A 26,125-nucleotide genomic window follows, 5' to 3' on the forward strand; every position below is an offset into this window, starting at 1 on the left:
GATTTAAACAATATAATACTGTGAAAGTAAATGTCAGCACTACAAATGGCTCTGAATATATGTGAGGTAATGATGTGAAATCAGGCACTCGTCAGAATAATGAAATCAAAGAAACCGTCATTTTTCCTGCTATGCACATAGGCAATTCTTATCGAATTTTGGGTTTTTGGTTTAACACCCTTTACGTCCATTTAAAAACATAGTTTTGTGTGGATTTTAATGAAAAACATTAACTAAAGGCACAAAACAATTTTAATTTGTAGTTTCCACAGACTCCAAAGCATTGGAAGTCACCAAACTTTGGCGGCTATTTTCTTATAAACTTTACATCTGAAACCAGGCAATCCCTACCTCCATCAATTGCAAATATTTTGATTTCTATTCAAGATAGATGGGTTATTTTTTAATTGAAAGTAAGACAAATTTTAATAAACCAATGACTCAATATGCCAAAAAATTTACAAGCATCCGATTCCACCATGTCGTGACAATTAGGCCTATGTCATGTTTGTCACTTTATATTATACTGCAGTGTTCAAAAGAACCCTGATAATGTATTCACCCAATCATTGTGTTGGAACCTTGCGCTACCCACTAATGCAACATACCAATTTAAAGCTAAATAAATTTTTCATCATCTGGAACATTAATAGTTCATCCACTATGAGAGACACCCGAGATATGGTCACTCAAAACTAACCATAAAAAATCAGACTTAGCAAAATTCTGAGAATTCAAAGAAACTTAAAAGCGTGTTTGTGCATTTACTGAGGTCCATTAACATTGATAGAATGGACATGAACTGCATTTCAAATTAATGGAGAACTTTTTTTTGTCTGCAATAAACAATACTTTTTACGTTAGTTTTCAACAGATTGGAAAAGAGAGCAGTCACAAATACCACACAAAAAATGGGCTTAACATTACCTGTGCACATTTGTATTTTGTTTAGGAGAAATTGGTTTTGTGTAGAGCATGAACCCTTTGGGCATGGGTTGTGTTAAAGTTTGAACACAAGTATCCATTATGTCATTCCAAATGTCACAGACAGTTACAAACAAAATGTCTGAACTGGGAACAGAGTCTTGTTTCTTCAGCTGCTGTTCCATGGGGCTACACATATTTGTGGGGCTCATGTCAGGGCTATTTATAGATGACCACTCCATCGTTAGTATGAATTGCTTTTCCAAAAATTGTTTAAAGGCGTTGGCCCTGTGAGAAGGTGCTTTGTCCTGCATACTAGAACGACACCATGACAAAAATAAGGACATGATGCGAGTTCCATCACTTGTGCGATGTAGTCATCTAAACTAAGCAATTCGTTGATTCTCACAAGTGGAGTTCTGTTCATTCTAGCCAGATCACCCTAAACCATGGCAGTTTTGTGGTCTATGTTCCTCAGTGACCAATTATGTCCCAAATCTAATTAAGACTGTCCATGCTCAAAAAGAGTTGGTGCTCTATACAAAACCAATGAATAGTAAATGAAATACTATAGAACACATATTACGTTAAGTCCATCTGAACTCACCAATGCGTCTGTTTTCCCCAACATCTCACTCGCATCTGATCTCCCCATCTAAATATACATCACATGTTGGGTGTGTAGGGCCTACAAGTTTTGCTCCAGGCGGGATCATATCGAACTGTGAACTCTACACTGACCATTACAGAAGTTGTCTCTACTACCAAGTTTGCAAGTTGTTAAAACTCTAACATAAACCATGCCCAAAGTGTTAATACTCTGCACAAAACCAATTTCTCCTCAACAAAATACAAATGAGCACATGTAATGTTAAGTCGATGTTTTGCGTAGCATTTGTGACTGCTTTGTTTTCCAATTTGTAGGAAAATTTTGTAATAAAACCTTGTTCATTGCAGCATTCATTTGACATGCAATACATGTGCATTCAACCAATTAAATACTCCAATACAAACACCAACAAACTTTTACGGGTTTTTTTTATTCCACACAATTCTGACAAGCATAATTTTATACGGTTAATTTTGAGGGACCATACCTATTGTCGACTATTATGGTAGATGAAAAATTAATGAGTCAGAGGGTACAGAATTCATCTAGCATTAAACTGATATGTTGCATGAGTGGGTAGTAAGAAAGTGTAGGATTGGAATCCACAGGGTAATAGATCAAGGGGAAGACCGTGTGGAACCTGGAGAAGAATCACAGAAATTGATGTACAGAAAAGTGGGAAGACATGGAATAACATCAAGAGGCTAGCCCAGGACAGAGAATGGTGGAAAGTGTTTGTTCGTGGCCTATACCCTGGCGCTGGGTGAGAAAGGCAATGATGATGATGATGATGAGAGGGTAGTGCAAGGCCTTAGCATGATGATTTGGTTAATACATTTTCAAGTTTCTTTTGGACACCACTGTATAACATAAAGTGGTAACATTAACTTTTCTGGTTTCTTTAAGCCATGTGCTATTACAAGCAACAAGTCTTCAGATTCTGACTGAAAATGTTTCATGCCTCACCAACTCAGTATACGTCATTAACTCTTCATCGCTGGCAAGCTGCTCCCAGCTCCTGCTGAGCCCGTGAGCCGCTGGCAGTGGCTCAGGCACATTACTTTACGACAACTTGGACATCAAATTACTTTTCAGCAAAATCCCGAAAACAGTCTCTTTTACCAGGAGCTCCTTCATTAGATGAAGAACTATCAAAATAGGTTCACTTGTTTTGATTTAATGATCCATTTGGTGATGTTTTTGCCATTTTTAGAGTTTGTACCAAAAAAGGGCCCCGACGTAGTAGGTTTACCCCAATTAGAGATAAAGACTTAATGATGCCGTATTACACTCTAGCATAAAATCGAATATAAAAACGAAACAGGGAGAAATAAATAAAAAATGCTCAGATCAAAGAGGTTGATTGAATCCAGGAATTCATGGGTAGAGTGAGACCCCTGCTTCATATAATATTTCATCATTGGTCAAACACCTCAACAGTGAAGGGGGAGGACAGCAGCTGAAAGTTCTGATTTGGGATAAAATTACCAATTTTGAGATATGGGCATTTTTGGCTTCCTCAGCCCATTGACAACTATTTCATTGTGAAGGAGTATTTTAGTCTCTACCATATCCACCGGAAGTCCCTTTTTATTTTATTTTATTGTCTGTTTTTCTAAATACTTTTTTCAATACCTCAAATTTTCTGTTGAATTTATAGTATATGGAATAGATTTTTATTGGTGGTCCCTGGATTGTAAACTCATAACTGACTTTTTGCTGCCTTGAATACTACATCAAGAAAAAAATTCATTTAAAAGTTTTTAATTTGTTTAGGAAAATTCAACTACAAATTTTGTAAAGCTATTGCTTCTTAACAGGTATGCAAAATAAGAACCTATTTCCATTGAATATAAGTGAGATATATTACCTTTGTAAGACACACCAACAAAATCCAATATGGCTGCCATCCCCATGGCAAAGAAAGTTTTTCCGAAAATTTTACTGTGTATTTGAAGAATCCACACTATGCTTGTTATATGGGTGAAATGTGAAATTTGGTCCACAGCCAGATAGCCCTCAGCTGACCCCACCCCCTCTTAAAATTCACTTCTAGTCAAACTGGAGATTAAAAAAAAAAATACTCTAAACAGTTCAATACATCTCAATCATGATAAGGAATTTCTAAGTAAGACAGTAAAAAAGACAATGAAAAAGCAAAGCTAACCTTTCGTACTGTTTTCAGCAACACTGGAAACATACACACTTTGCAGAAATTTGGGAACTTCGTCATTTATATCTTTCACAGTAATAATGACGCTTGCGTTTGTTTCCAGTTTGTGGGTGCCATTGTCAGAAGCTCTGATGACTAAAGTGACAGAGTCAAATTCTTCAAAATCCAGTGGAGCCAGTAAACAAATTTCACCATCTCTGCCACCTATCGAGAAGTTTCTAAACAACTGGCTTGGTCTAGCATTTAGCAACTCATAGGTCACCTCACTGTTGGGGCTGCCAGGCTCATCATCATCTGTAGCCTGTATTGAATAAAACATACAAATAAACAGCACATTAGTTCAGATACTTGTATTATCACAAGTTGAAGGTCAAACTACCATCTTATAACATCCTCAACTTCTGGTATACTTTGGTAAAATAAAGAAAGTAAAAAAATAACTGTTTTAAAGAAACAGGCATTTAGAACATTTCATTGAAACATGAAGGTGCCATGGATTTCAAAAGACCTATTTATTCCTCAGCACAAACATGTGTGGTGCCCTGGGTTTGAGCAATGCATACTTACCTTATTACACATCTAAACTACAGTTTCAGTGAAAATTCAGAGGGATTCATTGATCAATATACCCACTGCAAGTTCTTTTTTTTTTTTTTTTTTTAAGTAGAGGGTTTTACGGCGCTCGCAACTGCATAAGGCCATATGAGCGCCAAGGGGTGAGTGTCAACAGAGAAGTCTTTACAGGGAATCAGACTTAGACTGCTCACCTCTCTAGCTTCAACAGCACAAGGTCTGCTTTGACTATCAAGGCACCCCGGAAATAGCAGGTCACAAGAGAGTGACAAACATACAAAAGAAGTAGAAGAAAATGACAATAGTAAGGATCAGGAAAAAAAAAGCAGCAGTTCCCTGTTGTAAATCAGGCACAGTTATGAGCGTGATATGAGTCAGCCCATTTACAATTCTACTATGCTTGAACGAGAAATGTCCCCCATTTAGGAATGGCCTAAAGACGCTACAGTCAGTGGCACTGCCCCGGGGGGTAACTGCAAGTTCAAAGCACATCTCCAATGGCATTGTCATTAACCAGGTATTTCCGTATCAGGAAAAAACCACAGACTCATGAAGGTTGAAAATATTTTATTATGTGCTTCCAACAGAAGGTGAAAAGTAAGGAAAATTCTGTAGAGGGTCTGGTGGCCAGCAGGGTCCAGGTACTGTATTTCGACCTATTTTTTCACCACGATTCTGTATCGGTTAGATTTCTTCACCTACATATCTTTCCTTTACTGGCAATGTTTAAAAACAAAGCAGGTTCCCCTGCCATTGCTCCTATAATTCAATTAATTCGTCATCGCACCACTGACAGAAGGCAAACCTGGGAATAGTGAACAGACATGTACCTTATTGATAATACAGTTATCCTTTACCCAGTGTATACCTTAATTTTCCTCTATATTCACGTTGGAATGTCGAATGTCACAACCTCAGAACAGCACTTCACATTATTCTTGATTTGAGTAGTTTTATCATAAATTTCAACACGCTCTTATCACACTCTCGTAGAACCATCCCACTGATAAACTTTCTCTAGATGACCATCAATGATTTATTCATAGAGCCACCAGCCATCCATGTCCAGGTGCTGTTTTAGCCATCTCTAGATCTAGACAAATACATTGCAAAAAGTTCCCCTCTGATACTGATTTTTTTTCTCTAAAATCACAAGTCAATTTACTTGATCAACACACAGATTTTCCAGCCGCAGCAACAATCCGAAGATAGAGAGAGTGAATGAAAGAAAGGAGGAAATTGAAACTAAAAGATTGTTATAGTGGCTAGCCAGATGTTGACCAATCTGCAGGTAGAAATTTATTGCCGACCACCCTGCAATGAATGCATAGCGTGATAATGACGAATAGCAGGAAAAGCAAAATCTGGCAGGTTTTTATCACATTAACTTATTGCCAAGAGAATGACTGTAAATACACAGAACTTATACAAGACAATTTGAAAGTGAGTACGGATCCTTTGCTACGCAATTTCGGTAACCCTAAGCTATCGCACTCTTTTACAGAAGGAGTTGATAGTTTTAGTAAGTTTTAGTAAGGTTTTACACGCTCGCAACTGTATAAGGTCATATGAGTGATAAGATGTGGATGTCAACAGAGTCCAAACAGGCTTACTCTGCTCACCTCTCTTGCCTCAATAGCACAAAGTCTGCTTCTACTATCAAGGCACCCCGGAAACAGCAGTTCACAAGAGAGTGACACACATACAAAAAAGTAGAGGAAAAAATGAAGATAGTAAGGATGAGTAAAGAAAAAGCAGCAGTTCCCCTTATGTTGTTTCAGCAGAGTATGAGCATGACATCGATAAATCAGCCCATTTACAATTCTACTCTGCATTTGAACATGTTAATATCCCCCCCCCCCCTTTGGGAATTGCTTAAAGACACTTCAGTCAGTAGCACTGCCCTGGAGGAGGGGGGGGGGGGAGGGGGAACAATGGAGTTGATAATGATGGTGGAGCAAGTACAGAACTGTCAGAAAGTATGTACATAAAAATATGTAAGATAGGAAGCACTGTTCATTCTTAAAAAGCATGCCTATCAAAATACACATTACAGGACTCTTCAGAACAAAGGTAATTATTGATTCCCTCCTTAGTTTTTAGTAGAAGTTTTACGGCACTCGCAACTGCATAAGGTCATATGAGCACCAGAAGATTAGTTTTTTAGTTTAGTAAAGAGTTTTACGGCACTTACAACACAATAAGGTCATATAAGTGCCGAAGATTAGAGGTGTTACGAGAGAGTAACAACAAACGTAAAAAAGGAGTAGAGATAAGGACGATAGATGTTTAAGAGGAAAGAAGGAGCAAACCACACCAAAGCACCCGCCAACCACCCACGCACCAGAAGATTAGAGGTGTTACAAGAGAGTAACAAACATAAAAAAGGAGAAGGGGAGATAAGGATGATAGATGTCTGATAGGAAAGAAGAAGCAGCAAACCACACCAGAGCACCCGCCAACCACCCACTGATTCCCTCCATCGTCACGTGCGAATGTAGAGAACTCACTTGTACTTTCAAAGCCGGAATGAAAGTTGTACTTCCTTCATCAATGCTGGCATTGTAAAGGGAGGAGGTAAAGACAGGAGGCTCATCATTCGCATCAAGCACATGAACTGTGAGTTGACTTGTATCCTTGAAGCCACCATCGTCTTCTGCCATGACGGTTATTGAGTAAGTGCTGGTGGTCTCACGATCTAGGTCCGAGCTTTTCAGAGAAACACAGCCTGACACTGGGTCAATCTGGAACCTGTGAATAAGAAAGAAAAAGAACTATCCATCAGCCCTCACAATCTTGATCAGCTCATTCTTTACCGTAATCTGACAGAAACGCGTTTGAACATTGGCATTTTAGTTAGTCCTGTTGCAGGTGAACACGCCCTTTCAAACCACAACCAAAACTGTCATGTGCTCAGACTCCTCTAAGCCAGATGTAATCTTAAAAAACACACAAAAGGAAAGAAAATGTAGCCTTCAGTGATGTATTTTACCAGACTGAAAGCATTACAACATACAACCTGCAGAAATAGTGTTGCTGTGTACTTTGTGCCTCAGACATGAATGTGTTCCACAGCACAGCCTTGAATGACATCAGATTTACACTTCTGAATCTATGACCTAACATTGACAACACACTCTATGGAACATTACAACGACTGACACAAAGCTGCACTTACCACTGGCATTGGACAGAAGAACGAAAGTACAGCTGTTGTTTGATCCATAACAACAACAAAAACAACAGACATGAATGTAATGAGCAAGAAGAGAACTGACCAAGACTTGAAGTTCTGTCCACATTTTTTAAACATGTTTGAAAATTAAGGAACTTGTTACTTCTCAGCATACTCTTTAAAAACGATTAAACTAGTCAAGAAAGAGACGTAAACAAAATCCCACTGCAGTTCTTTTCATCATGTAAAGACCATTGTATTGTCCAAAGCTCAGAACTTTTAGGAGACTCAAGCATATAAAAGAATTCACCAGTGCTTGAAACAAATAGAAAACATCCCAGTTCTACTTTATGCTATGAACACTGCACTCACAAAAGATGCTTCAGACTGTCCAAATTTCTGAGCCACAATGTCCACCAGCCAACTTTTAAAAATTTATGATCAACATGCTAATCTGACATTGGGTATCTAAAGAGTGTGAATATTTTAAACACTGGAATACTGTTTCACTCTTCTCAAAAACATGGGATTTGAATGTTTTTTCTCACTTGTTTGAGTCATCTTTCAAGGAGAATGTGATGTTGTCACCAAGATCTTTATCTGTGGCCTGAGGAGAAAGTAAAAAAAGCAGCATCACTCACTGCTGGATTCTAGTTAAATGCAGACAAACACAATGGTATTGATACTGTCAAATCTACAGTTGATTTGGGACATAGGCATTCAACCTGGTGTTTTATTCAAATAGACAGTCATCTAAAAGATAAAAATAACTTCAACAAGTCACACCTCAGCTAAACCAGTTAGTTGAAAGGTGTACTTTTCTAAAAAAGGGCAGGACTGAGACATACTACTGTAACAAAAGACACAAACAAAAAAAAACAATGCAGAAACCTGTGTCCAATATAATGCTTCCCACACATTGAAATCATCAAGGTAAAGTCTATAACTTTGATAGCCACTTCAAATGTTTATTCTAAACATTTCTTACAGAAGATGTTTACATGTTAACACATGCATACCTCCAACTTGTTTAGTCGATATATATGACAGCTTGGCAACCTGACACAACACCCATAAATTAAGTACTTTTTCTATGGACATGCCAGAAAGCCTACATGTTTACCCCAGTGGACATCTGCCATGTAGCTGTGAGGTCTATGGCCAACATAACACTTCTCACTCTTGCTGTAAAGTCCACAGTTAACTTTTGACTACTGTGGAGTCCAACAAGTTTAATAAAGAATACAAAGATTGCGTTAATATAGCTATAAGTATACGTTAGGCAAGAGCTCAAACAGATCATATTTTCTGAGAAACTAGTTTGATAAATGTTTTATGGCGCTCCTAACTATTAAAAAAAACATATATGTGATGATAAATGAGAATTACTTACATTTAGAGTGATATAGCAATGTGCTGTCAGTCCAGGCTCTTGAATGTGTGCGTCAAACGGTCCATCACTGAACTTGGGCATGTTGTCATTTTCATTGATAATTTTCACAGTCACAGAAGTAGTACTGTTTTGCTTCTCATTTGTCTTGGTTTCAACAGCAACAATCTGGACAAGGAAACAGCGCAAAGGCTTGACAGAGCCATTAAGATTGTATTCATATGTTTGAGCATCAGCAGGTTAGCTGATACTCTTTTCTCTAAAAGCATAAAAACACATACCGAGTTCCTAAACATATTTTTCCCCCTCCAACCCATAAACATAGCCACACACACAAACCCACAATTTAAAAAATGCAGACACAGAGAATGACATAACACAGCAACACACACACATACATCCTATCAACCCTACCACCATGTACACAAACAAAGAAGGGCATATCGCTAGCCGCGTGATTCAACCCCCTAAATGACAACATTTTCGAAAATCACTTTTTGATCCCTTTACGTAGTACAACCTTTGAGACACCTTATGTTAAAATCCTGAGCTTGAAAGATTACTGCAAAGTTTTTCAATCCTTAAATAAATCAATCCCCTATATCACACCAGTCCCCAATTTCCATGTGATTCAACTGCTCAAGTGCCACTTTTGCAGCATGGTGGCAAATGGGCGGTTGAATCACACAGATTGAGTGGCTTGTTGAGGTGTTCACCGGTCGTTTAGACGGCGTGACTCACGTACGACTGTGGCCGTTGTCAAAACAGACTGGAGGGTAACATCAAAACAAAGTGCTGCCTTTGCTAACTTCGACTCCGTTCGAAATCTATCGATAGCCAGAAGATTTTGTCAAGGTAGTTTGCGTAATCTATCACTAGGATTGGTAGTGTAGTTGAGAATGGGCAAGATGGCATAAAAAAATACGTTTATATTGACTCGACCAAGTCGGTAAATTGTAGCAAAAGCTACTTACGAATGAATTTTGTAAAAAGTCGAATTTTGACAGCTAAGGGGCCCTTATTTCACATTCGGCACAACTGTTGGAACATATTTTTATCACGACTTTTCACGTTTCTTAATTTACTTTAAGTATGCGCCCCTTGTTGTATCTGTCATGTACCATTCTTGAATCATTGATTAGTTAATCAGGGTGGGTTGATCATACTTAATTTGTCACTTTAAAAAAAAAGCTGCTCATAAACAAATTCGCCCTGCAAATTCTCTCTTCAACAAACCTTCAACTCAACTCTCCAGCTCCACACTTCAATTTGAAACAAATCTCATACCTTCTACCTCCATGCCAAAACAATGCGTTTTTTTATACAACTGCCCTTACACAGTGGTCATTCATGACTTTTGCAAAGACAGTTTACATGACTTGGAGACGGGAGCTCCACAATTATCAAATTAAAAAGAAGCAGAAGAGGACAAGCAATTTTGCGATAAGTAATTCTTTAACAAACTTGACGAAATTGTTTAACACTTTAAAAGCCTCAGAGGCCTTTATAGAGAGTACCAAAGAAAACGATAAGAGTCACACATTGTCCCAGATGATGTTAGAGAGATATTACAAAAGAACAACCTGTTGTTGTATGTATGTCGGAAGGATCAATGTGATGTATGCAGGGTAGGAGAAAGAATCTAACAAGAAGCTTGTAAAACCCAGTGAAGGGGACCAGATTATGTCTAGCCCGCAAAGACTTGGAAGTGGATTTGTTAGTACGGTGTTGAATGCATCTGCTACACTATATAATAACAGGGCCAAATTAGCTGTCTTCATTTTTTAAGATTTGGTAACCAAAGATGCCAAATGTCCCGTTTGGCTCGAAAGAGAAGGACCTTTGATTGCCAATGTGTCAGTAACTTCCTGAAGGAGCCTACAGACAATAAATACGCCACATTCATTATACACAGTACAGTCATGGCTGTACTTAGGCTATCGGACCACAACGCTATCTTGCCAAATGCAATAAGCGACATTTGCACTAGATAGAACAAAACTGTTGAACACAAATACATTGAAAAAGAACAAAATGCAAATGGAAGTGGACGGCACAAGCAGTGAAAATCGAAAGGTCCCTGAAAAATGGTATGGTCTATGTGCTCATGGATAATCTTGAATGTTTTTAAGAAAGCAAGACAACACCCCCCCCCCCCCCTCCCCTTTTGATGCTCGAGATCTGGACCATTCAGACCAGGCGGAAACAATAAACAACCCGATTGTCACAACAAAAAACATCCAGTACAAATTGAACGTTAAGATGAGTGGTCTTTTTTACCAACTCCATGAGGCCAAAAACAGTCCTCCCCCAGAAGACCCAACCAAATAACTGAAATAATTACTCTTTACTTTATAATTACTCTTAAAAACTATTATGATCTGCGTTTGTTGATTACTCAAACGAGCAAACGACCATTGGCGGTCGTCGAGTAGCGTTGATTAACGTGATTCAAATGCCTAGACGCCATCATACTGTCACTAAGACGGTTGAATGAGGCAGATTTTGGAAGTTATAAAATGCCTATGTCCAGTAACTTATGAAAGAAGGCTTTTATTTTTAAAAGTTGGTTACTGACCATCGTCCTGCTACATATTATATTATATATCTGAATTTCAGATTCATAAGTACGAGCATAACGAAATAAAACAGTTTTTTGCTTTTCCTGAAAAATTTGTCCCTTGGCACTTAGGCAGCTGAATCACGCGGTTAACGATATATATTTTATGATTTGCTTACAAAATGAGTTACTTCTTGAAATTCGGCTGGATGGACATGTACGTCAAATTTATAGGTTGAGTTAGAATAATCTATAATAATGAAATGATAAAATCATGTTAAACTTGAAGAAAATGGCACCAGTTGAAAATCTACAAATTTTACCCTTCCTTGAGTAGATATTAGGCCAATATCTTCATTTATGGAGTGCGAGAAGTAACTCATTTTGTCAGCACACCTCACAATGCTAGTTTCCACAGGCTTGAAATGTCCCAAGGAAAAGAATTACGCACAGAAATAAGTATAAAAAAGTAGAAATCTCGTTGAGGACAACCTGTTTGGTAAAAAAAAACAAGAAAAAAACAAAACAAAACGTAGCTAAACATATTATAAAGAAACGTTGTCAAATAAAATAATGAGAAATAAGGCATAAAGGTAGGAGTAAGAGTAAGAGGAACAAGGAATAAGAGGAAGAATAAGGGATATGAGTAGGAGGAATAAGAATAGGAGAAATACAAGAGAAGAATAAGAATAAGAGGAGGGATAAGAGATAGGAGAAGGAGGAATAAAAGATAAGTATAGCTGGAATGAGAGCAAGAACAATAAAGGATAAGAGTAGAAGGGACAAGATAAGAGTAGTAGAAACAGTGAATAAGGTAGGAGGAATAAGGGATCAAGTATCTCAGTCTTTCTGCTGTATCCCTCTCAGTCCAAGTTGGCCCTGACAGGCAGGCACGCCTCCAAAATGATCTAAACTGTGTCATTGGGGGCGCAAAGACACCTATATTTAATCATCAAAAACTTTAACCAGAACTAAAGGTTAAGACATCAAAACCATACAAGAAAATGTTGAAACAATTCTCATCAAAATTAATTCCCCTTTTGGCATCTTTCGAGCTCTCTGCAGAAAATTGCTTTGGGCATTTTACATCTCATTTTGATGGTCATTGACACTAATACCACAAAATGGAAAAAACATGATAAGTGAAAATAACAAATTGTAAATACAATGTTAAGACTGTCATTAACAAAACCAACAGCGTCTTGTCTCTTCTTCATCGTTACCCACATCCCTGCCCCGCCCCCATCCCCTTTACAGCATTCCCAACACAATAAGGTCACATAAGTGCCCAAGATTAAAGATGTGCCTAGAGAGTAACATACACAGGAAAGTAGATAATGCCAATAGATGTTTGATAGGCAAGATAGAGCAAACCACACCAGAGCTCCCGCCACCCCCCCTCCCCCCGAGTGCAGATATCCAACTTACTTTAAGCGTCAATTCATTTTGTTTCTCAAAATCTATTTTATCTTGGTCAGCTACTGTTATGGAAACCGTCAGGTCTGACTGTCCTTCCTCAGGTGTGAGCTTGAATATGTCCGAGTATGTCAGAAGCTCAACTTTAAAAAAGCTGTTATTACCCTGAAAAATATAAAGATTGGTATCGTACTAAAATATTAGATTTGTAATTTTACTGAAGAAAGCAATGACTTGAACTGTAAGTGAAAGAAATACTGGTGGTAGTAATAAGGTCAGTATCAAATTTGACAGTATGTCAACATCATAGTTCAAATCCATGTCAGTGTTAACTTTTCCTGTCACTTGAACGATTTTCTCTCAACTGCCCAAACGAGGACCATTTGTCCACTTTCCAAAGAGGTCAAGGTATCATGTAGAGTGACATAATCCTGTCATATCTATAACACTTGCTGGAAATAAAAATTAGTATTAGTAGTTACAGTGTTCCAAATCATAAATATAATGTGTCTAGCAATGCAACAAAATAAGTAACATGTCACATTTTGACAATACATGTATAAGGCTATGAGTATTAGACTAAAATAAAGTTTTAGCTCTAAGTGTGTGTGTGTAAACAGCATTGGTCTATCTACTTCGGTTCCAAAGTTATAGTCACTTGAAGTTAGGGAGTCAGAAACATTTCCTCCAATATCTCAAAACAGCCAAGTGCCACAAACAAGCAACACACTATGACAGGCCCACCCACCCTTTCACACACATATTATGATACAGAGAGAGTAATGGGACCTGGTCATTATAGGCAAATGGGAAAAACATTTTTTAGACCAAATATATAGTTCTGGCAGGTGCACACATTCCCCACTCCATCCCCCATTTACTCCACATTCCCTGTAACTTTTGTCCACACTCAACGCAACGGATATCTTCTACATTAAACAGACAGATTCCAAAAGATGAAGACCCTTGGTCAACCATGAAATTCTGTTTCAAGATTCATTTCAAAGTAAACTAAAGGCTGCCATAATATGATTGTTTGCAGGTCATTATTTAGTTTCTGCATTTTATGCAGGAAAGAAATGGAGAAAAAAAAATCAACCCTAAAGACAGAATTTCCCTACCTTATCCTTATCCTTGACTATCATAGAATCTGGTGAGTGAAACTGAATAGAGCTTCCAACAGGAGAATTTTCCCTTATTGATGCCATGAAAGTATGACTGTTGAAAGTTGGGGTTTCATCATTTTCATCCTCAACAGAAATGGAAAGATGAGCTGAGGAAAAAAATAACATGAAAGATCAGTGTGTGTGTGAGTGTGCATGTGTGAATGAGAGTATGTGAGTATTCCAGTGCATATGTGTGTGAGTGTTTGTGTGTGTGTGTGTGTGTGTGTGTGTGTGTGAGTGTGTGTGTGTGTGTGTGTGTGTGTGTGTGTGTGTGTGTGTGTGTGTGCTGTATGTGTGTGTGCTGTATGTGTGTGTGTGTATGTGCACTTGTGTGTTTGAAAAAAATTAGGTCACAAATTCTCTCAAGACCAACCTGCTTCAGATAAGTTTGATCGATTAAAATGACATTACAATATATTCACAGTGCTAATATCAATCGCTCAGAGTAAGCTAATACTAGAGGCAATGTGTAGGTTGTCCAATATGTTATATTACCCCAAGGGATATTACTGGGCACCTCAACTTACTGTATTTATCAAGTGAAAGCAGATATCGTGTTTCATATTTTCAGTTGTTATTTGGGGAAGGGTTTTGATTTACAAAACTTGCAATACAATTAGGTCATATAAAAGCCAAGATTAGAGGTGTTACAAGAGAGTGACAGACAAAAAAAGGAGGAAAGATAAGGACGATAGATGTTACATTTTTAATAGGAAAGAAGGAGCATACAACAACCACCTACTTCAGTTGTTAGTTCAATGCGCTTTCTCGGATAATAGAAATTGAGTTAAGTCTTGTGTCAGTAAATGTTGCCTTTTTAGGTGTTAAATATAATTATGTACTATTTATAGAACAACAGCAGTAGTACAGATAAAGAATGCCAAAATATTCAAATGTTTTATTTTTTAATTAATTAACCTTGGTCCCTCATACTCCCAAGTTAGACAACGTTTATAAGAGCTTGAAAGAGGTTTATAAGAATGAGTGGAGGGTTTATAAAGGCGTAAAATACATAATAAATATCATATCGTTTCAACATCAAAGATTTTCTCCCATCACTGGAAGTTCTGGAAGATAACCTCCACCTTATTTAAGGATATACCATACACCCAACAAAATACTGAAAGTAGATCTATGGCACATTACCCTGATGTTCTGCTGTTCTTTACATTTTGAGCCCAAATAAACAAAATAATATTATTGACAAGCACTTTCAGCAGTTCTGTTCTCCATTATTATTTTTCACAAGGAGGACCAAAGAGCTGGTCCATGAACCATCAACATCAGCATGTCAAGGATCTAGAATGGCCATGAAAGTCAGCGCTTTTGACGCGAATCTGGGGATTTTGCAAACACATTCACAGTACAATATCATACTCTGTTCAGCTAACTTAAATATGCATCAACTGATTGACAATGGAAAAGGTAATCAAGCTCTGCATAATAATACTATACATGTCTGCACTCGGACTAGAGCCAGCGGGCAGTTATTCTAAATGGTGCACGCAAACAGAATATCTTTTCATTGTGATGTGATCCCCAAGTTCTAACCAACAAAAGCCTATGACTGTGACAGTAGCTTTCCTTTGCTGGTTATATTGTGAGAAAAATTTCATGGAGAAGCTGGCTAAATGCTTTAAACTTCTTTTGCCCAAATGTGATTCTTTTCTTAATTCTAACCACTGCCAATATGTATCTTTATATACGTAAATAAAACAAAAAGTTCATGGCAAAATCAGATTTATCCAGTTTTTTTTATTACGTGTCATTTCTTATTTCTGATTATTTGGAGGAGGGGAAGCGCCTATCAGCCACTACAATTAAACTATTTTGCATACTTGTCCTTACTGACAAAATCTGAAAAGCCAAAGCCTTACCTATGGCTTTCCATGCTCCATCAGTCTATTGCTTTAATGCTAGTTTGCTCTCCTCAGACTGAGGCTATGAGCAGTATCCATCACCAAACCTCTCCCTGATTAAATTTCTGCTGAACAAATAGTCCCTCAATTCAGCCGCTCCATTCTTTAACTCCTTATCTCTGGCAAGCTGCTGGGAGCCAGATGTCAGCGGCTCAGGCATCTTCCTTTTCGATGTTGCATTATTCTCCAGCAATTGCCGAAAATGGGTCTCTTTTTTTGTGAGTTCTTTCATTAGCTGAAAAACTATCAACATATTAAGTTAATTTGTTTTGATGTAATGACCAATTTAGTGACGTATATGTCACTTATAGATTTCGTACCAAAAGAGGGCCCTGCTGGCATAGTGGGTTCCCCCCACCCCCTTCCGAGAAGCTAAAGAGTGAATGGCAACATCACTTTGATGAAACAGACTGTACACTTGTTACTTGTGTGAAGGACTGACATCACTGCACAAGGGGCATCCCAATAAGCGCTCCGTCCCCTGAAGAAGCACATCTGGAAGTGTGTAGATGCTGAAGGTTCCAAGCAATGTTTGATTCCATAGCCTTCTGCTCCTCCCACTAAGTCTTGAACTTCTGCAGGCGCCCCATCCAATTCCAAGCTCACGAACTTGCTCAAGATGATGGCATTCCGATTCTTCTTGTTCTTTTTCCCGTTTTTCCCTGACTGAACGCACAATTTCAGGTTTGTCAGGGCACAGCTTTCTTTCAGGTTTTCCTTTCCCAGCGAGCTCATCAGCCTGCTCATTGCCCTTGACTCCAGCATGGCCCGGGTTAAAGATCCTCGTGATCTTTTTCAGTGTCGTCTTCTTCAGGGGCTCTGTCCATTCAGCTGTAAGGTTCCCACTTTCAATCTTCCTATTGCATGTGCTTGTCGAGTTGTTGTAACCCATTTGAGAGCCTGTGTGATTGCCTCAATCTCCATTTTCATGCTAGATGTTTTCATATCGTATGCTCTCTGCTGTTGCTGCACCAATCTGCCACTCACTCTTGCAGAGAAGCCCCATACAGATTTTTCCCCTTGTTTAACAGATCCATCTGTGTATACAACCACATCTCCACGCCGTGAGTTGTCTTCAATCAGTAGTCCTATCTCAGCATCTGTCGCTCCCTGCGGCCACTCTCTACATTCTCTGTTCAGTGTTATCACTACCTTCCCAAGATCTGCCTTCTGTCTCTCATTCATCTTTATCCATTCTTCACCCCGCTGTATATCTTCCAGTGGGCAGACTTCCTTGGTGGTGTTTTCAGCCTCAGCCATCCAAGAAGCTCCTCCTTTTAGGCAATTTCCCGTGATTGCTCCTATGGCCTCATGAAGTGGGTGTTGCTTTTCAGCCGCCACCCTCATGTACACCCTGACCTGTGCCACTTTGTTTCTGTTTTCCACAGACAGGAGGCCCAATACATGCCTCATACAGATAATTGGCGTATCCTTGGTGCAGCCTAGTATGATGCGCATTGCCTCATTTTGAACTCGAACCAACTAGTCCTGTTGGGTTTTTGTCAAGGTCAATATTGCGAGCCCATAATCGATTACTGCTAAGATCAGCTGCTGATACATAAGAAGAAGTAGCCTTTGTTCCATTCCTGAAGCAGCCATGACCTTTACTGCATTTAAGCCTTTCTTTGCCCTTTCCACAAAACCATCTGTACAACTGTAAAGTACTGACTTTGGCTTTACTACATAATAAACACCGCCCACCATAGATTTCAAACCCTCCTCTCATACTCATCAAATTCCACTAGGCAACACGATGGATTTTGTGAAAAGCTAACAAAAGTTACCTGTGTCCACCTGATATTCTATACCATTGAGGTCTTGCACAGAAACAGCAAGAGACACCTGACTGAGCTGCTCCCGATCCAAATTTATCTTTGAAACAATTCTGCAGGTACCAATATCTGGTATTTCAAAGAATTTCTGAAGGAAAAATATAACAGTAACCTGTTAATAAACTACAAAATGCATGAAAAGAAAATTTCTCCTTTCAGACGGAAATAGGTTCCATAAAAAATGATATTGAAAACCAAAGATTTTTTTCCAAACATTCAAACAAATGTTATGTGTTAATTCAAGTACAATAAAAACAGAGAATCCCAGAATGTGCATTGTTTTATGGAGAGAATACTGATTGAGTTAATGAGAACACTCATTAACCGGGTTTTTAAACAAGCAATTCATACTCACATTTCCTGTAAAAACATGACAAATCCATATACAAAAACAAACAAGTCTAGCATGGCACGGACATGGCAAAAAGGGTGAGAAATGGAAATTTTTTCATTATGTATTAATTTTACTCATGTACGTAGTTTAAATACCAAGAATATACATGTATAAGAAAAAATTGGGGACGTGAAAATCTGTTTCCTACGCGCGCGTTGCGCAATGTGCATGCTTGACTGTATCAATGTCAATGAAAGCACGAGTGCTCATGTGAGTGTAGAGGGAAAACAGACAGAGATAGAATGAGAGAGAGAGAGGGAGTGAGATATAGAACATGGGATTGGTTCAGACAGACACAGAAACAAACAGTGAGAGGAACTTTGGGCGGGGATTGGGGGGACTGAACGGAGATAGAGATGTGGCACTAATTGAAAGATCAAAATAATCAACTCGCCTTTAATATCTCAGTAGTTACATCTTTATTCCCACCATCTTTTCCTGTGCTCTTGTCCCAGTCAATTGTGTATACAAGATCAGAATTGTTGTCATCATCACTTGCATGGCAGGATAAGTCAAACTTTTTATTTTCCTGAATAGATTTTGACATTTGTCTCTGGGGAAATAAAATGGGACCACACTCAAGCGTGTGTGTAATAAAACTCATAACAAAGGTCAATTAAATTGTCTTTCTTAACTCATTTGCTACGTATTATTTTCGGCTTGTGGACGAACTTTTTTTCGGGAGGGCGAATGAGATGATAACTAGTGGGCAGTTAAAAGGTCTTTAGGGCCACAAATTCAAATAAATATCAATGTATTATACACCAATATTTTCAGTATGGTTTGTAGAATACATCTGTAATGTTTATTTATGTATTTTTCAACTTTGGTTCCTGTAAGAGACGATTATGCAACACAATTTTGATTGGATGCAGATAAAATTTAAAAATAAAAAATTAATAATCTTTGGTGAAACTCAAAAAATATGTTTGCACCTAGTCAAATGATACTTCAAAATAACCATAAATGAATATAGAACTGGAAAATATTGAAATGTTTGCAGTTATTTACCTACATTCCATAATATTTGCACATTTTGAACATAACATCCAATATTGAAAAAAAATAATTATAATCTAGAAAAACCATCACAAACAGAAAAAAACCCACTCGTATATCTTATATGGAATTATTCAGAATTGCATTTGGAATAAACCTATACGTGTCTTGAGTGGCACTTTTGTGTAATTTCATCAAAAAGTAGTGATTTTGGGGAGAAAAAAATATTTTGACAATTTAGATCTAGATCTAGACCTAGATCTAGATCTAGCACTCAAAGGTATTGATTTCTCAATAATAATGCATTGGCAATATGAGTCCAATCGTATCAATATTATAAAATTTCTCAATAACAGTGCATTGGCAAAATGAGTCCAATCGTATCAATATTATCAAACAGAGTCCTACGTTTTTTTAAGTGGGCAAAATAATGATAGATTTTGTTGTGTAAAATTACTAAGACTGGTGTCCGGGTTATAATTTTGGCATCGCGATAAAACAAAGTCAAATAAACTACGAAATCGCGTTTCAAAACTGAATCTAAATTTCCGATTTTCAGTGGAAATGCTTGACCTGGAAGCCAACATTATATTATAACCTCTATTTTAACATGGATGTGGATTGGAATAGAATCCCCCCACGGCTAGGCATAGCGAATGAGTTAAAAGTAATCTTTCAGGACAACTTCAGTTTCATGTGTTTTTACAGTAAAATTAGCTTTTTATAACATTGTTAAACCTTCGAAACTGACTCTTATTCATGCTGAAATTTCCTACAGTTTCAAAGGATAATAGGGAATATGAAAGTTGTCCTCTGTGACAATGACACAATACTGTTTCCCTCATATAAAAGTCTTAGTGCTGCATAGCCGAAGTGAAATGTTACGACTTTTTTCAATTATCCTTTTTTTTCTCTTAAAGCTGTCATTTTCTTTAAACCAAAGCCATCCCTTTTTCATACTCCACGCCGTTTTAATCCTTTCGTCATAGTCTCAGCTTTCCCTTTAATTTCTTTGGTGAACAGCTCCCTGTTACTGCTTTGTGTTAGGCAATAAATTAACAGTATTATACAGCTGCCTTAGACCTTGACCAGAGGCTTGTTTTACCCTTAAGCCTTGAATGACTACAAATTTTTAGCCTGGTTAGGTTGCTTTTTTGTTTTAGTAAGCGTTTTACAGCACTTACAACACAATAAGGTCATATAAATGCCAAAGATTATATCTGTTACAACAGAGCAAACAAAAACAAAGGAGGAGAGATAAGGACGACATATGTTTACCACCAAAGGAGGAGCAAACCACACCAGAGCACCTGCTAACCACCCACTTTTGCTGGGTTTTAAAATGTTAGATCTGTACTGTTTGAAGCCAAAAGATATAACAGCATAGGTCAGAACAGATAAATGGGCAGTTTTGCTTGGTAAAGCACCAACTAATGGTCATATTTATTAATTGAATATGATATAGAACTAAAGAAGCATGATGGCCTTCTGGTATGAGGACATGAGAGAAGCAAGTGAATATGAGCCCGAAGTGTAATCAAATTACAGAAGGTTGTCATATAATGCCAAAAGAGCAAAGGAGACGATTAAGAAGACAGTGCCTTTCAAGCCAAGACCAAAACTATACCAATATTGTATAGTACGCTATTGGTTTAAAGGAAAAATACGATCCAAAGGATAAAACATTTGGTCCACAATTGCATCTCCCCTCGATACCTTGCGATACAAGAGGACAGAAAAAGTAAAGTAAAATCAAGTTATTTACGAGGCAGGCACTCCACATTTAATGTTCATCTCCAATACGTGCGGCCAAGCAGGTAGATTATCATGATAACTCATCAAACAACCAAAGTTCACAACCCCACTTCAGGGATTCAAACCAGAACCATCTGCGACACGTCCAGCATGATACCAACTGAGCTGATGACACTCCCACATTTACCAGGAAGGTGAGGATGTTTCTACAATGGTCACTGGTATTACTACAATCTTGATTCCAGCATCTGACATCTAGGAGTAGCCTACAAAGAGAGCAGGAACTGTGTCTTTGATGTCATCAATAAACTCTTTACCTTACACATGGAAGACAAGAGTCTGGGAAAGTTTATTTTGTAGAGTTGTTTTTTCCATCTCTCTGCTGGAATACTGTATCCCACTTATCTCAGGTTCGCTGCAGTTTAATAGAGGGTGTAATCGAGTATTAAAAATTTTTCCCTTTCAGTTTGACCTTCCTGGACAATTGCCTGAGGTTAACTGTCAACCACCGAGTATTTCACTGAATACTTTAGTAAACATCTTTGTTCAGAAAATCTGAAACATCAAGAAATATGTTTAACGAAAGTCCTCCAAAATTTTAAAATCTAAGCTGGAAACAGAAGTGCTTCCAAAGGAGGGAAATGTAAAACACACATCTTAAGGCATATTTCAAATATTCATACCTGGTCAAAAGTAGGTGGGGAATCATTGACATCTGTCACATTCACACTCACAAAACAGGACCCACTGAGTGATGGGTTACCCAAGTCAGAGACTGTAACTATGATATCATAGTGGGGTATGGTCTCTCTGTCCAGAATCCCTCTCACTGACAAAGTCCCATTCAAGTCAATACTGAATACTTCGACACTCTTATCATCAATGCGGAAAACAGTCAAATTATTTGGCGATGTTTTGTCCTCATCTGTGGCATTTATGTGCTGAACGATGTAAGCTGCAAAACAAAAAATACAATCACTGAAAAAAAAGTAAAATACCTCTTTCATATACTGAGATAAAATTCAAGCTACAACAGTTTGTTTAAAAATGCATTCATAAATGCTTTAGAAGTCACATAACATGATATTCGCTCTTGAAAAAGAAAGGCTGAAAAGAAAGGCAGAAAAGAAAGGCTTTGGAAACAATTGGAGAAACAAAAATTACTGGGAGCACCAAAACTAAAAGACAGCTATTGTCATCCAGATATCATTTTCAGTCTTTTAGTTTTAGTAGAGGTTTTATTGCACTCGCAACAGCATAGGGTCATATGAACACCAAGGGGTGGATGTCAAGACAGAAGTCCTTACAAGGAATCAGGCTTACTCTTCTCACCTCTCTAGTTTCAACAGCATAAAGTCTGCTTCAACTATCAAGGCACCCCAGAAAGAGCTGATCACAAGAGTGTGACAAACATACAAAAGAAGTAGAGGTAAAATGACGATAGTAAGGATTAGTGATGCTGAAACCCTGGCAATCACTCAATGAATCACTGCATCATGGACTAAGTATTGATTTTTTTCAAAATGCTAAATCACAGTACCAGTTTTTAATCAGCAACAAGCCATCATGATGCATAGGCATCCAACATAGAGCTTTCCGAGGGTTACAAATGTCATTTCCTCATTGCCACTATTTAATTTGTCATCACTGACAAATCCGACAAATCCGGGAACTACAACCTTGAAGATACAATCATCAAGCCTGTGCTCTAATGTTCCCTCATTTATGCACTCGATTGTCAAAACCACTTCCACTTATTGTTTTTATTTTATCCTCAGTCTCTTGCACCGCGGCCTTTCCCTGCTGCCGTAGACTTTATAGCGTCAAATACCTCCCCTCAATTCCGAAGCCCTGCAACGCTCCAACTTTGAATGAACTTTTATTACCCCAACAACCACCAGCCAGTCCCTTACTCATGCCATACTCATGAACTCTCACAGGTTCACTGACCGGTCATGATGACGGGCCTGACAATCTAGAAATCGGAGGACGCTTATTGTTTTCTTTTTCTTCCTTTTTTTGTCATTATAGTGACATCAGTGAGAAAATCGATTTAATTTGTATGGTGACACTGTGTTTTTTATGCACAAACTGCAGGTTACAAATTTTCATTAACTGTAAATCTAATTCCCGGGTAATAATTCCCGCAGTCTCCTTGCGTAGAATCCTCATTTGGTACTGTGACCAATTCTCTAGACCAAGACAGATTTTGGAATGTTTTGTTTCGATACCGATTTTCTTTCTACATTCACAATTCTGTTTTCTAGATAAATGAATTTAATGCACAGATTTTCCAGCCGCATCAAAACCCAAATGAAGACAGAAAGAAAGAATGAATGAAAAGGAGGAAGATTATATCTATCGTGAGTAGACAGATTTTGGCAGATATGCACGTGAAAAACTATTGCCGACCAAACAGCACAGATAGATAACGGTTGAGTGTACGAAATGCCCAATCTGGCAGTTTCTAATACAACTTATTGCCGAGAGTTGCCGTAAATAGCTGACAAGTTACGGTGGCAAGTGCTGATATCTCTATCTCTCTCTCTCTCCCTCCCTCCCTCCCTCTCTCTCTCTCTCTCTCTCTCTCTCTCTCTCTCTCTCTCTCTCTCTCTCTCTCTCTCTCTCTCTAACGCATGGAGGTGATATGATGATGCGGCAAGTACGGAACTTTCGGAATGTACGGATTTATGCAAAAACGAAGAAGAATGGAAGCACTGCAGGATGTTTTTTTCTTTTCTTTTTCTTTTTTAGGCACCCATCACAAATCCGGTAGTTTTAACACCTTATCGGTAGAACAGGCCCAAAATCGGTATCTACCAGAAAAATCGGTAGATTTAGGCAGCCCAGCATAATTCAATACAAGCCCATTCCATCAATGTTGATGCACCTCAATACATGTGCGAAGACAATTTTATGTTTCTTAGACTTTGCACAATTTTGCCAAGCCTGATTTTTTAACGTCAGTTTTGAGTGACCATATCCCAAGCATCTCTAAACATAGATGAACTATTAATGTGACAGATGATGCAAAATCTATTTAGCTTTAAACTGGTATGCTGCATGAGTGGGTGGTGCAAGGCTTTAACACGATGATTGGGTGGTTCCATTTTCAAGTTTCTTTTGGACGACACTGTATATATATATATATATGCTTTCAACAAAGGATAAAAACCTAGAGACCCTATAGATTTTCCTCAGTTACATTTAATGTTGTTTGCAATTTTGTAAATTAAAGAACATACATGCAGACACATTCTCTGGAATCTGCACACTGTAGCTCATTTGTTCACAAGACGGACTCTGATTATTCACATCCTGAAAAGACAAACATTGTTAAGTGAATTTAGAGTGAGGTCAACAATTTTTCCAATATCATTTTAGGTTCTAAAGAACCTTTTCATTTAGACACATTACAGTTTACAGAGACCTATAAACTTAAATTCAGAAAGGGGTATTACTTAAGCCACTCTAGCATTAGTCTGGAAACATTCAAATAAATCAAACAGTGCACCCAAAAAAAGTGGGGTCACTTGCTTAAAAAAGACTAAGACATGACTGACATTCAGCTCAAGAGGGGGTCCGGCACCTGAAAGCTATATCTGCTATAACAAACCTTAGAAATCCAATATTTGCTGTGGGACATCATGTATTATTGGGGATTTGAAATCAATTGTTAAAAAAAGTAAATATGGTTCTGTTGCTATGGAAACAGCGGCCATATTGGATTTTGTTTACATATTTTGATTCGTTTTATTCACTTGTTTATCAACAAATTAAATACACTTTTAATTTGACATATGTACATAGAAAAAGTGCATATCTAAAAATTGTCCAGAGGATTTTTTGCCATATGGTATAGTTTTCCTTTGATGGCACTTAAAACTCGGCTTTTGCACTGCTCTCTCAAACACATGTACGATGCTCAGATGCAAGAAAAGATCAAAGAGCTCAAAAGACTATCAAGGAGTGTTGGCCTATGTATACATCCGGGCAAGTAGAAAGTCGTGAAGCTAGTAAAAGTTTTAAACTCTGCTGTGACAGTGGAAGAAGTGGACTCCTTTACCTACTATGGAAGTGCCATCGATGGTAAATGTGGAACTGAGGCAGATGTAAAAGCAAGAACCGCCAAGGCAAGGTCAGCATTCAATTATCAAAAGTCTGGAAAACAAGCAACATCTCACTACGCACTAAGGTTCGACTCTTATAACTCCAATGTCAATTCTGTGCTCCTCTACAGCTGCGAAGCTAGGAAGACAACAAAGACAGTACTGAATAAAGTCCAGACTTTCATCAACAGATGTATGAGGAGTATCCTAAGAGTTAAGTGGCAGGATAGAATAAGAAATGAAGAGCTGTGGGAAAGGACAGGACAAAAGGATATAGAAGTAGAAATAGGACTAAGAAAGTGGCGATGGATGGGACATACCCTCGGAAAGCCCAGCGGAAACATCACAAGACAGTCACAGCAGTGGAACCCACAGGGAGCAGGGATAGGCCACGGGAAACATGAAGGAGATGCGTGGAAAGGGACATGAGTGAGATGAAGCTCACTTGGAACGAGCTTGGAAGGATGGCCCAGGACAGAGATAAATGGAAGAAGCTTGTATGTGGCCTATATCCTTCCAGGGGTGAAAGGCATTGGTGAGGATGATGAAAACTCTGCTATACTATGAAAAAAAAAGGAAAAATCAAGCTTTCTGAAGCCATTTATCAAAGATACACAATATGCAACCAAAACTCCTTCTGGACAATTTTTAGAACTAGGTGTTGTTAATATCCTGTGAAAATTATTGAAATAGAATGAATAAAAGCAAAAAAATTGGATGAAGTAAAGTGTGGAAAAATAGCTGATAAAGGTGAGAAAAGGCCAAAATAGTTCTTTTTTCAGATTAAAACTTCAAAACACATTATTTCAACCAAAACATGCCAACTTCTTGATAATATTAACACAGCAGAAATAAAATGGGGGTTTCCTACTAAAACTGAAGCATATAAGCAGTACAAAATAAGCTTTTTGAGACAAAAACTGAAATTGTTTTCCTCAAAAAAGTCTTTACCGTCTACTCTAAAATCCTTTCAAACACCGCTTTAAGGTACAGAAAAGCATAATTATCGACGGTTTGTCAACTGGAGAGGTCAGCGATGTTAGGGGAGACAAAAATCGAAAGAGAAAGAGATCGGGTGGCACAAGATATAGATGGTCTGGGGTATTTGAACAAGTCTTCGGCAGAGGAAG

General features: G+C 38.1%; 1 protein-coding gene across 1 annotated transcript in view; it reads right to left on the reverse strand.

Annotated features, from left to right (window-relative positions):
* The window catches only part of LOC101861432 (cadherin-23), a gene marked incomplete in the record, with an annotated part of 170,597 nt that overhangs the window by 86,926 nt on the left and 57,546 nt on the right, over positions 1-26,125 (reverse strand). The window contains 10 exon segments of the mRNA XM_013080930.1: positions 3,702-4,008; positions 6,791-7,031; positions 8,004-8,062; positions 8,849-9,013; positions 12,834-12,986; positions 13,943-14,094; positions 17,691-17,826; positions 18,527-18,685; positions 21,570-21,841; positions 24,132-24,204. Of these exon segments, the coding sequence (XP_012936384.1) occupies positions 3,702-4,008; positions 6,791-7,031; positions 8,004-8,062; positions 8,849-9,013; positions 12,834-12,986; positions 13,943-14,094; positions 17,691-17,826; positions 18,527-18,685; positions 21,570-21,841; positions 24,132-24,204 (1,717 nt within the window).

This window comes from Aplysia californica, unplaced genomic scaffold (genome assembly GCF_000002075.1).
Source record: "Aplysia californica isolate F4 #8 unplaced genomic scaffold, AplCal3.0 scaffold00106, whole genome shotgun sequence".
Taxonomy (NCBI): domain Eukaryota; kingdom Metazoa; phylum Mollusca; class Gastropoda; order Aplysiida; family Aplysiidae; genus Aplysia; species Aplysia californica.